Consider the following 13,174-nt stretch of genomic DNA (forward strand, 5'->3'; position numbering starts at 1 on the left):
CAAAAACGAAAGTAATTGGGGAAATTTCCCATACCGTCGACAAAAAGAGCAGTGCTATGGTTTCTGGGATTAAATGGATTTTATCGAAAGTTTGTGCCAAATTTTAGCATTGTGGCTGCTCCACTCACTGAATTGCTAAAGAAAGGGAAGAAGTTTTAGAGGATAGTGGACTGTCAGAGACATTTGACAACCTGAAAGCTCTGTTAACCACTGTCCAGTATTAGCCACACCTATTTATACAAAGCCTTTCAAAGTGGCTATCGATGCAAGTGATGTGGTGTCGGTGCTGCGCTCCTTCAAAAAGACAATGAGAAGACAGAAAGACCTATGGAGTATTTCTCCAGGAAGTTGAATGTCCATCAGAAGTATTCAACAGTTGAGAAAGAGACTTTAAGTCTGGTGTTGGCAGCACAACATTTCAGTGTTTACATGCATCTGAGACAATCATATACACCGTTCATAATCCACTGAAGCTTGTGGAGAAATTTAAGGACAAAAGTGCCAGATGTTTTAAACGGAACTTGTTACTACAGCTATTCTGTTTGAAAATTGTGCATGAGGCAGGTTGAGAAAATGTGATTGTTGAGACTCGAATGAGAAACGGAGGTGTTCGGTGGTGGGAGAACATTTTTCTGCTCCTTGGATGCTGCCTGACCTGCTGTGCTTTTCCAGCACCACTCTAATCTAGACCCTGAATCCGAATGTAGTTGTGCATGTCTATAGTTAGTGAAGGTATATATGTGTTAAAGTACTAACCAATTTTGTTTTATTTTTAAGGGTTTTGAAAAATGAAGTCATTTTTGGATATTGATGTTTCATTTTTTTTAAAAGGGGGGTGGTGTCACAATACTGGTTCCTTTTACAAGGTTACTATGCCCTTGAGTTTTTATTTCTGGGTGGGGGGAAGGGTAACTGGCCAGGCTCCAACTAGGCTGCGTTTGAATGTTTTATTGGGGCCCTTTTGTTTACCCTAATAGATAATACCTCCAACCTAAGACTTTCATGTCTAAAGAAAATGGTATAATCACAGGGGAGTGGCCAGGTAGCTGCGTAGCTAGCCTTCATTTAGACTAGAGGTTTTCTTTGATTCAGTTCAGAACTTTAGATTAGATTAGATTACCTACAGTGTGGAAACAGGCCCTTCAGCCCAACAAGTCCACACTGTCCCTCTGAAGAGCAACCCACCCCCCTCTGACTAATGCACCTAACACAATGGGCAATTTAGCATGGCCAATTCACCTGACATGCACATCTTTGTGACTGTGGGAGGAAACCGGAGCACCCGGAGGAAACCCACGCAGACACGGGGAGAATGTGCAAACTCCACACAGTCGCCCGAGGTTGGAATTGAACCTAGGACCCTGGTGCTGTGAGGCAGCATTGCTAACCACTGAGCCACCGTGCCGCTCCAGTACGGGGGTAGCCGTGTGTGGAAAAGGGTGTGGGATCTTCTCTCTCTCCTTCTAATCTTCTGATTTCACAACCTGTAAGTGGTTAGTGCCATTTTTACTCTTTGTGCTAAGGGATATGTGTATTGGGACTGCTGCAAGTATTTTCAGATTGGAACATTAAGTTGGGTTTGGATAGGATAAGTTATCCGGTATTCTATTTTCTGTTCTTAGAGTTTCAATCCATAACTTTGTAAATAAATTCTGGTTGTTTAAAACTGGGCAGTCAAATTCACTAAGTGTATAATATCCACTATACACTTAGCTAAAACAAATAGCAAAGGTACGGTCTAAACTACTGGCTTAAAAATGTTTTGAGGAGTCTGGCCTGGTCCATAGCAACGACCCTTTGAATGAAAAAAAATATTTTGCAGTTCTCCTTCATAAATGACTTACTCCTCACCTTAAATTTGTGCCCTCTAATCTGAGACACATTTGTCATGAGGAAAAGACACACGATCTATCAGATCATGGCTCTCACAATTTTGTATACCTAACCAGATCTCCCCACAGCCTCCTCTATTCCAAGGAAAGCAAATCCAGCCTATCCAATCTCCCCTCATTTCTGAGACTTATCATCCCAGATAATGTCCAGGTGAATCTCCTCTGCACCCATCTACTGCAATCACATCTCTCTATAGTCCGCCAACCAGAACTGCATACAGTATTGCATCCGTGGTCTAACTGATGTTTTATAAAGTTGTAATGGGACATTCTTCCTCCTGAATGCTATGTCGAAGAGTGTGGTGCTGGAAAAGCACAGCCGATCAGGCAGCAACCGAGGAGCAGGAGAATCAACATTTCAAGCATAAGCTCTTCATCAGGAATGAGGGGGTGGCGCAAGGGGTCCCTGTACTTCCAGACACATCATGTACTATGTTGGTTACTCTCAATGTGGTCTCCTCTACATTCGGCAGACAGGACGCCAACTTGCGGAACATTTCAGAGAACACTTCTGAGACACCCGCACTAACCAGCCCCACCGCCCTGTGGCCAAACACTTTAACTCCCTCTCCCACTCTGCCAAGGACGTGCAAGTCCTGGGCCTCCTCCACTGCCAAAATCTTACCACCTGAAGCCTGGAGGAAGAACACCTCATTTTCTGCCTTGGGATCCTCCAAACACACGGGATCGATGTGGATTTGACCAGTTTCCTCATTTCCCCATCCCCTACCTTAACAAAAATCCAACCTTCCAACTCACACTGCCTTCTTGATCTGTTCATCTTCCTTCCCACCTATCCGCTCCACCCTCCTCTCCAACCTATCACCATCGCCCCCACCTTCATGTACCAATTGCATTCCCAGTTATCTTCTCCCCAGCCCCACCACCCTCCCATTTATCTCTCAACCTTCTTTGGCCACATACTCATTCCTAATGAAGAGCGAATGCTCGAAACATTGACTCTCCTGCTCCTTGGATGCTGCCTGATCAATTGTGCTTTTCCAGCACCAAACTCTTCGACTCTGATCACCAGCATCTGCAGTCCTCACTTTCTCTAAGTTCTATGCCCTGGCTAATGAAGGGAACCATCCCTTATTCCTTCCCTACCACCCTGTTGATAGCATTAGGGATCTACGAACTTGCACAGCAAGACCTCTTTGTTCTCCAGTACTCCCTGGGAACCTAGCATTCATTGTGTGTCTCATCTCCCAAATGCATCACCTCACACTGACCAGGATTAAATTCCATCCGCCATTGTTTTCCTAATTTTTGAGCTGAACAATATCAGGCTGTAGCCTGAGACCATCTTCCTCACACCCAATTTTTGTGTCACTAATTATACCTTCTACATTCATGTCCAAGTTGTAAATATACAGAACAGACAGCTAGGGTCCCAGCATGGAATCCTATGGTATGCCATGGGTCACAGGCCTGCAATCACAGCAATAATCATCCTTGCCTACCATTTATAAGCCAATATTGAATCTAGTTTGCCACTTTGCCTTTGATCCCATGAGTTCTTACCTTCCACGTGGGGCCATGTCAAAGGCTTTACTAAAGTCCATGTAAAACCCATCAACTGCACTAGCCTCATCAATATATTTAGTAACCTTTTGAGAAAGCTCAATTAAATTCATCAGACAGTAACTCCCTTCAAAAAATCAATGCTGACTATTCCTTATCCATCCCTGCCTTTCCAAGAATTGATTAATTCTGTCCTTCAGAATTTTTTCCAATAATTTCCCTACCACTGGTATCAGACTAACTGGTTTGTATTTTCCTGGCCTATTTCTGCTGCCCTTCTTGAAGAAAGGAACTGCATTAGCTATACTCCAGTCATGTGGCACTTGGCCCATGACCAAAAAAGTATTAGATACCTCCAACAGCACCATCTTCAATCTTATACCCATTCCAATTCTGTTCATCCCTCATCAGACATACACAGACAAACAGAAAAACACTTAGACAGGCAGAAAAGCACATGCACACACACAGACACCGAAACACAGACACATACATACACATATGCATACTCAGACAGACAGACAGACAGACACACACACACACACACACACACAGGCACAGACACAAGTGCAGTGGTTGGAATGATGCCAGCCAGAGGGATCTCATAGAATATGAGTTCCCTGATTGGACCAGGTTAATAGGTCCAGTCAGGGAATCCTACCTCACAGATATAAACAGGTTTATCAGAGCCGAGAGTGAGTTGCTAAGATCGCACAGCAGGTCAGGCAGCATCTGAGGAGCAGGAGAATCGATGTTTCGGACATAAGCTCTTCATCAGGAATGTCAAAGATTCTGTTCATTCTGAGAGCTGGCTCTGAGGTAGCCAGACAAGTGTTAAGTACTTTCCTCTTTTAAAAAGAGGTGGCATGGTGGCTCAAGGGTTAGCACTGCAGCCTCACAGCGCCAGGGACCTGGGTTCAATTCCAGCCTTGGCGACTGTCTGTGTGGAGTTGAATATTCTCCCCGTCTGTGTGGGTTTCCTCTGGGTGCTCCGGTTTCCTTGCACAATCCAAAGATGTGCATGTTAGGTGAATTGGCTATGCTAAATTGCCCATAGTGTTCAGGGGTAGGTGCATTAGTCAGGGGTAAGTATAGGATAATAGGGTAGAGGAATGCATCTGGGTTACCCTTCGGAGGGTTGGTGTGGTTTTGTTGGACCGAAGTGCCTGTTCCCACACTGTAGGGATTCTATGAGAAAAGGGTGACTTGGTGACAGGATGCAGACCTTTATGGAGATATTTCATTGGTGATGAGAGAAAAACATGCCGCTGAAGAGATTTCCTTGCAACAGTCGTCTTTGAGTTCGGATAAGCATTTCTGGCATCACATTGCTACGTGGGAAGCTGGATCTGTTTGATCCTGCTGTCGAAGACTGGACTCAGTATGTGGAAGCAATGTGTTATTTCTTTCTGGGAAAATGACATTGGGCAGATGAAAAGCAACAAGTAATTCACATGAAAGTGTGTGGACTCACAGCGGTTTTGGTTATTAGGGTCTAACTTTCCTGGAGGCACCAAATACTAAAACCTTTCAAGAGTTGATGAATTGAGCTACGGAATATTATGACACCAAGCCTCCACTAATTCTGAGGGGCTGTCAGTTCTAGTCAACAGTTTGAGAACTGGGAGAATTTGTAATTTTGGTTTAACCCTAAATGAGAAGCTGAGAGACCATTTGGTATGTGGGATTAAGGATAGGTATGCTTTCCTTTATTGGTCAGAGTATTGAGTACAGGAGTTGGGAGGTCATGTTACAGCTGTACAGTTCATTGGTTAGATCACTGTTGGAGTGTTGTGTGCAATTCTGGTCTCCCTTCCTATCGGAAAGATGGTGTGAAACTTGAAAGGGTTCAGAAAATATTTACAAGGATGCTGCCTGCATTGGAGGATTAGAGCTAAAGGGAGAGACTGAACAGGCTGGGGCTGTTTTCCTTGGAGCGTTGGAGGCTGAGGTTTTCAAAATTATGAGGAGCATGGATAGGGTAAGTAGACAAAGTCTTTTCCCTGGGGTTGGGGAGTCCAGAATTAGAGTGCATAGGTTTAGGGTGAGAGAGGAAAGATATAAAACAGACCTAAGGGGCAACTCTTTCATGCAGAGGGTGGTACATGTATGGAATGAGCTGCCAGAGGAAGTGGTGGAGGCTGGTACAATTGCAACATTTAAAAGGCATCTGGATGGGTTTGGAGAGATATGGGCTGGGTGCTGGCAAGTGGGACTAGATTGAGTTGGGATATCTGGTCGGCATGAACGGGTTGGACCGAAGGGTCTGTTTCCGTACTGTACATCTCTATGTCTATGTCTCTATTACCATGCAGAAGAACTGACAAGCTGAAGCCCAATTGGATTCAAACAGGCACTACAACTGCCTTTGTCAATGTTGGCAAGTGAAGCTTATAAGTATGCCGTTTGAAGTTGACGTCCTTGCCAGGCCAACTGAGTTTGGGGGACACAACTTGAGTAAAAGGAATTGCATAGCCTCACTCAGGGCATATCCTGAACAGAAGGACTCTAGGTCCACCCACTGCAATGTCCCAAAACAAAGCCAAGTTTCAGCCAAATGGTTAAAATTTTCTTAGAGTCTGGGCTGACAGGCCATTGTAATTGCTGCCAGGATGCCGATTTGAAACAGCATAAGAGTCCCTCAAGGCCTGAGTAAAAGTATATAGGGCGGCACGATGACTCAGTGGTTAGCACTGCTGTCTCACAGCACTGGGGTCCCAGGTTCGATTCCCGCCTCGGGCGACTGTCTGTGTGGAGTTTGCGTGGGTTTCCTCTGGGTGCTCGGGTTTCATCCCGCAGTCCAAAGATGTGCAGGTCAGGTGAATTGGCTGTGCTAAAGTTGCCCATAGTGCTAGGTGCCTCAGTCAGAGGGAAATGGGTCTGGGTGGGTTGCTCTTCGGAAGGTCAGTGTAGACTGGTTGGGCTGAAGGGCCTGTTTCCACACTGTAGGGAATCTAATCTAATCTGAACTCATAGGTCAGTATCCAGGAGAGTACACACCCTGGAAGTCCACTTACAGTTGGTTTGGAACAGTTAAATGGTTTAGCAACATCCAAATCAGAACCATCTTCTGGCAGAGATCTCCTATCTACAGGTCTCAGGAGGTGACACAATCAGCAGCTTCACATTAATAGTTGTTTGGGAGGATAGAATTTGACTATCTGAAGGACACGGGCAGGGAGTATTTTGTTCGGTTAATCAAATTCTGGATAATCCAAAGCCAATAACATAGTTTAGCCAAGCATCGGGACCTTGCAATCTTGCTGAATAATTCGATATTTGGATAATTGAATGCCAGATAATTGAAGTTCCTCTGTATTACTGAAAAAGACATACTTGATTTCTTAGAACTTCTCAGGCAATTCATAATTAATACCAATGTAATTGATACACTATGAAAAATACTCCCTCCTCTCAGAGAGCATACATGTTGATACCTTTTACTTTGGAATTTCCTATATTGTTTTAATGGGTGCAAGATGAGAAGCTTCCAAAAAAAAGCACGGTGGTTCAATGGTTAGCACTGCTGCCTGACATCACCAGGAACCTGGGTTTGATTCCTGCCTCGGTTTTGTGGAGTTTGTACATTCGCCCCATGTCTGCATGGGTTTCCTCCGTGTACTCTGGTTTCCTCCCATAGATGTGTAGCCCAGGTGAATTGGCCATGTTAAATTTCCCGTAGCGATTAGTCAGGGGTAAGTATAAGGGAATGGGTCTGGGTGGGCTACTCTTCAGAGGGTTGGAGTGGATTTGTTGGGCTGAAGGGCCTGTTTCCATATTGTAGGGAATCTAGCCTATTCAGCAATACTCAGGTTCACACTGTTTTAGCATTAGCCTTGGACTGGGAATGGCCTGTCAAGCCTCAACTAATTGCAAAGGAAAGTGTGCCTACTGAGTTCAAGGCTGTAATAAGGTGTGACTGCTAGCTGATATTGGCACTGTGAACACCAGTAGTTGAACATGACTTGACAAAGCAATGAGCACAGGACTTAGCTCCAACCTCTAGGGCCTTCTTTTGCAGTTTCCGAAACATGCCCAGTATCTTTTGGTTTAAGATGATCCTCATGTCTCTTGGGAACATCTCTCCAGGTTCCAGGATTCCCTGAAGGGAAAGGAAGAAAACAAGAGAGATTTTGTTGAAAGACCTTGAGTTGCATCTTCCCCAGGCTCACCCTTTTCCCTCCTTACAGGCTGTCGGATTTTGTTCATCAGCAGTAACCCTCCATTTGCTCACCAAAGGAGACAGCATTGCCAATCTAGAAGGTCCAAACCAGTAAGCTTTCCAGCAGATTTACTTTTTCCTTGTCTCTCCTGCTGTCTCTCTCTCTCTCTCTCTCTCCCACTCTCTGTCATGCCCACCATAACTTGCTGTGGTGTTCAATTTCTTTCTCACACACTCTCTCCCTCACCTCTGATCTTGATTGGTCTCTCTATCTGGGAGAAAGTGAGGACTGCAGATGCTGGAGACCAGAGTTGAAAAATGTGGGGCTGGAAAAACACAGCAGGCCAGGCAGCATCCGAGGAGCAGGAGAATCGACGTTTTGGGCATTGGTCCTTCTATCTTTCTAACGTCTTTCTCTGTCTCTCTTATCTGACTCACTGCCTCTCAGTCAATCCTTGGGTGCAAGTAAATAGCCAAAAGAACTCTGGATGCTGTAAATCAGAAACAAAAACAGAAATTGCTGGGAAAACTCAGCAGGTCTGGCAATATCTGTGGAAAGAAATCAAAGTTAATGTTTCCGGTGGAATGACCCCTTTCTAAGAACAAACTGATTGCTACATTTCCTACATTATAACAGTAAGAAAGAGTTAGTTCTTCAAGAGGGATTTAAAAGGTAAAAGCCCAGAATGGAAAGATGGAGGGAGATGAAAGGAGATCTCATGCCAAGGAATAGATAGATTTCAGAGGATTGCAAGGCCAGAGAACATCATTGAGTGAGGAAATAGACTGAAGCTGAAGTTGAGGGATTTTAAAAAAAAGTATTTCTTGACCAAATAGTGAGTACAAGGCATAGAGTGGTGCAGGGCACAGGGAAGGTACAGGGTGCAAGTGACTGCAAGATGTAGGGTGGGTGCAAGGTGCAGAGTGCGTGCAGAGCCCAGTGAGGATGTAGGGCACAGGACCACTACGGGAATGTACCGAAAAAGTAAGAGCTGGGCATTGTGTAAATAGCTTCTCTGCTCCACCCATTTGTTCTCTTCTTGTCTTTTTATTTTCCCGCTCTCCTCTCTTCTCTCCCTTTTCCTGGCCTCAGACATTTGACCCTGGCCTCAGAAGCAGTGGCCGGAATAGGGACACTAGCAACCGGCTGCCTGAAAAGGGATCGCCAGTGACCAGGGGCTGGAACTGGGATGCCAGTGACCAGGGGCCTAAAGCAGGGATGCTAGTGATCAGGGATGCCAACAGCTGGAGTGGGGATGCCAGCAATCAGCAGTCGGTGACCAAATGTCCACAGGAGGGGTGCTCGTGACCAGTGGCCAAATGTGGAACATGATGGCAGCCAGAAGTCAAACCATGCTTTGGTCTGCTGCAGAGATCCTTTGAAGAGAGACTGTGGTGTTTGTCTTTTTAACTTTGCTTCTTGTGTCTCTGACCTATGATGATACTGTGTGTAGCTGTAGTGTAATCATCTTTTTGTCATTTCTCTATTCTATACCTAAGGATTGTAATTCAGTACCTTTGTACCTAAGATGGCTCTGTAAGTGACAATTTATAAACTCTTCACTGTAGTTATTGAGTACATGTTATAATAATTGTGATGTGAAGACGCCGGTGTTGGACTGGGGGGTACAAAATTAAAAATCACACAACACCAGGTTATGGTCCAACAGGTTTATTTGGAAGCACTATCTTTCAGAGTACTGCTCCTTCATCAGGTGGTTGTGGAGAATAAGATTGTAAGACACAGAATTAATAGCAAACTTAGTAACTTATATAGTAACTTTAAAAAAAAGCTTTTAAAAAGTTTTGTGATTTATATATGAAAGAACTGAAACTAATATGGTCATTCTAAAAGATGAGAGACTTAACAATCCAGGTCTTTTTCAATATATAATCTCAGTTACATCACACTGTAAACTTTTGCTATAATTTCTGTGTCTTACGATCTTATTCTCCACAACCACCTGATGAAGGAGCAGTGCTCTGAAAGCTAGTGCTTCTAAATAAACCGGTTGGACTATAACCTGGTGTTATGTGATTTTTAACATGTTACAGTAATGCTAATTCAATTCAATTCAATTCAAGTACAGGGTACAGGGTGCAGGGGAAGTAGAGGGATACAGGTTAAGTACAGGTTACAGAGTAGGGTAGGGTAACCACAGGGCATTGAGTAAGTACAGGGCATTGGTTAAGTTACAGACATAGGTTAAGTGTGGTTTGGTGTCAATTAGAAAATAGGCTTTTAATGATCACCACACCTCGCAGAAACATCACTCTGAGTTTCTTAGCCTACAGGCAGCTCACACCAGCCTTTCAGTCCTAATTCACCTTTGATAATCCAAACATTGGCAATTCCAATATTGGGTTGTTGGTGTGCTGTCAGCAAAATGCATTATTACAGTGCATTGCCACTGGAGTACTGTTACTGTACTTGCTTGTTGTTAAACTGTTTCTCTGCATTGTCTCTGACACATATTTTTACAATCCATTGACTTAAGTACATTTTTGAAGTTTGATGTGAATTGGCGCATGGTTGCAGCATTTTTAAAGATGTGAGTGTGAAGCTAGCTGATCTGAACTGGGTGTGGGGAAAAAGCTTAAAAATATAAATATTGCATTGGGCTGACAAAGCACAATTTGCAAAGAGTTGGGTGTACAAGGGTAAGCTATTGTGAGGTCCCAGTTCACAAATTTGTAGCATGGTCCTCACAGAGGCTTGGAGCAAAACATTTGAAGTGTGAAGGTCAGTGTACAGTGATGAGGAGAGGCTAAAATCAGAATGACATGGGAAATGTCATTAGGGAATAAGAACATTGTTGTTTATAATGTTGAAAGGGAGTGACTGTCATCATGCCTAGTGATAACTTTCCTTGGACTTTGTACAACAGAATAAAACATACCGTGGGTGTGGTCCATTCTTCACCTGGATATCGGATGACAAGAAACTCTAGTACCCGCTTGCCATTTTTCTCAGTGACAGCGTTTTCTGAGTTCCTCTTAAAGCTGCAACAGAAACCAAATATCACCCTTAATGTGTTGTCAGCAAATACATGAATTTGTATTCCTCGTAACCTTCCAGCTCCCTTTCTAATCATTACCGCATGTTTCGTGCATTCTCTTGTAAGCCTGCAACTCCCTTCCTAAGCACTGCTCATAAGCAAGTTATTCCTGTGATGTTGCACTTCCCAGGCACAGGGCTGTATCCCTGGAGTCATGCGGGCTTCTGAATGAATAAGTCTCCTTCTTTCAAAGTGAGTGGCCTTCCTGAGAAAATCTCAATCCCAGACTGCTCGATGTTATTTCACACAATCTGATTAGACTGATGGTGCACTGCTGGGATAGCCTAAATTCCTTGGGCCTGGTATTTAGCTTGAAGGTACACTCTAGGCTTGTGTGTATCTCTCAGCTTGGTGCTGAGAGTGGATGTACATTAATTGAATGGATTCCAGCCCATTCACTTTACCCAATTAGCATTCCCTCAGCACAGTATACCATGTAGAAATATCATGGAGAGAGAAAATGAGCAAGTCATCTCTGAGTTCCAATGCGTGGTTCTATGAGTAACTGCATCACTAGTTAATAAATCGAGAGGATTGATTGATATTTTGTTTTAGATTAGATTAGATTAGATTAGATTAGATTCCTTACAGTGTGGAAACAGGCCCTTCGGCCTAACAAGTCCACACCGCCCCGCCGAAGCGCAACCCACCCATACCCCTACATTTACGCCTTACCTAACACTACGGACAATTTAGCATGACCAATTCACCTGGTCTGCACATCTTTGGACTGTGGGAGGAAACCGGAGCACCCGGAGGAAACCCACGCAAACACGGGGAGAACGTGCAAACTCCACACAGTCAGTCGCCTGAGGCGGGAACTGAACCCAGGTCTCCGGCGCTGTGAGGCAGCAGTGCTAACCACTGTGCCACCGTGCTTCTATAATAATGTCAGACAGACAAATGAAGAAACCTGTGAAGCACTGCCAGTGACTATGAGGAATTTAGTCAGATAAGTAATGGTGTTGTTGGGTTTTGACAAGTATTCAATTGATTCCCAGTTAAAAAATGGTTTTCAAAAAAGACTCATGCAATGAGTATTTGCAACAGTGGCCTTTTCACTGCCGTGGTTTCTTCTGGGGAACATTGGTAGTCTCCTAAGTTCAAGTGAAAGAAGTTAGTACTTCAGATTACACTGGAAAACATGGTGATGTAATGGTAGTGTCACTGGATTAATAATCTAGAAACTCAGGTTCAAATCCCATCACTGGAACACAGGAAAAGAGGGCCAATTAGCCCCTTGAGCCTGCTCTACTATTCAGTAAGAACATGGCAGATCTGTGGCCTGATTCCATATCCTTTCCTTGATCCCAGACCCCTTGCTTAACAAAATATGCCTCAGATTTAAACTTAAAAATTGAATTAGCATCGACTGCCATTTGAGGAGGAGAATTCCAAACTTCCACTATTCTTTGCATGTGGAAGTGCTTTCTAAGATCTCTCCTGAATGGCCCAGCCCTAATTCTTAAACCATGCCCCTGTTCTATAACTTTTAACCAGCAGAGATAGTTTATCTTTATCGATCCAAAATTTCTGTTAATATTCTGAAGACATCATTTATATCATCCTTTAACCTTTTTAATTTTGGAGGATAAAGACTTAATTTGCCTAATTTCCCCTCATAACTTAGCCCTGAAGTTGAAGTATCATCTTTAAAAACATAAGTGCTCTAAGTCAGGTCTAACTAGGGTTTTGTATAATTGTAGGCAAACGTGAGTATTGCAGATGCTAGAGATTAGAGTTGAGAGTGTGGTGCTGGAAAAGCACAGCAGGTCAGGCAGCATCCAAGGAGCAGGAAAATTGACGTTTTGGGCAAAAGCCCTTCATCAGGAATTTTGTATAACTGTAGCATAATGGCTGTGTTTCTATGCTTCAATCCTTTACAGTTGAAGGCTTTACATTTTTAGCCTTCTCGACATTTTCTGCACCTGTGTGGGACATTTTAAAGAACAGCTAAACTCCCAAATCTCATTGGGTTTCCACTGTATTAAACTTTGTACCTTCGAACAAAAAACTACCCTGATCTATCCTTTTACAATCTGAAATGAATAACCCCACAGTTGTTTATATTAAAATCCATCTGCCGCAGGAGATGAGAGCTTAAAAATGTGTGCTGGAAAAGTGCAGCAGGTCAGGCAGCATCAAAGGAGCAGGAGAATCGACGTTTCAGGCATTGCGCGTAGTGTTAGGCAAGTCCACACCGACCCTCCGAAGAGTAACACACCCAAACCCATTTCCCTCTGACTAATGCACCTAACACTATGGGCAATTTGGCATGGCCAATTCACCTGACCTGCACACCTTTGGACTGTGGGAGGAAATCGGAGCACCCGGAGGAAACCCACGCAGACACAGGGAGAATGTGCAAACTCCACACAGACAGTTGCCAGAGGCTGGAATTCTTAACCACCTGCTTTCCATTAATATAACTATAAATTATATTCTTGTTATTGTTTGTTGTAAGCTTTTGTTTATAGTCCTTTTTAGCTGCTCTTACAAACCCCTTTGTACATTTTTGTATCTGTCCTATTCTGTAG

The 13,174-nt window shown here is 43.8% G+C and overlaps 1 protein-coding gene across 2 annotated transcripts in view; it reads right to left on the minus strand.

Moving 5' to 3' along the window:
* trpm2 (transient receptor potential cation channel, subfamily M, member 2) overlaps positions 1-13,174 on the minus strand; it is a 178,453-nt gene that overhangs the window by 9,766 nt on the left and 155,513 nt on the right. For both annotated transcript variants that reach the window (XM_087988956.1, XM_087988957.1), the window contains 2 exons: positions 10,479-10,581; positions 7,417-7,518 (listed from right to left, as the gene is read on the minus strand). In XM_087988956.1, coding sequence (XP_087845082.1) covers positions 7,417-7,518; positions 10,479-10,581 — 205 coding nt within the window. The remainder of the gene's footprint in view (positions 1-7,416; positions 7,519-10,478; positions 10,582-13,174) is intronic.

The sequence above is a fragment of the Chiloscyllium plagiosum genome, unplaced genomic scaffold (genome assembly GCF_037043375.1).
Source record: "Chiloscyllium plagiosum isolate Xiang-an unplaced genomic scaffold, Cpla_swu_hap1 HiC_scaffold_7, whole genome shotgun sequence".
NCBI classification, from domain to species: domain Eukaryota; kingdom Metazoa; phylum Chordata; class Chondrichthyes; order Orectolobiformes; family Hemiscylliidae; genus Chiloscyllium; species Chiloscyllium plagiosum.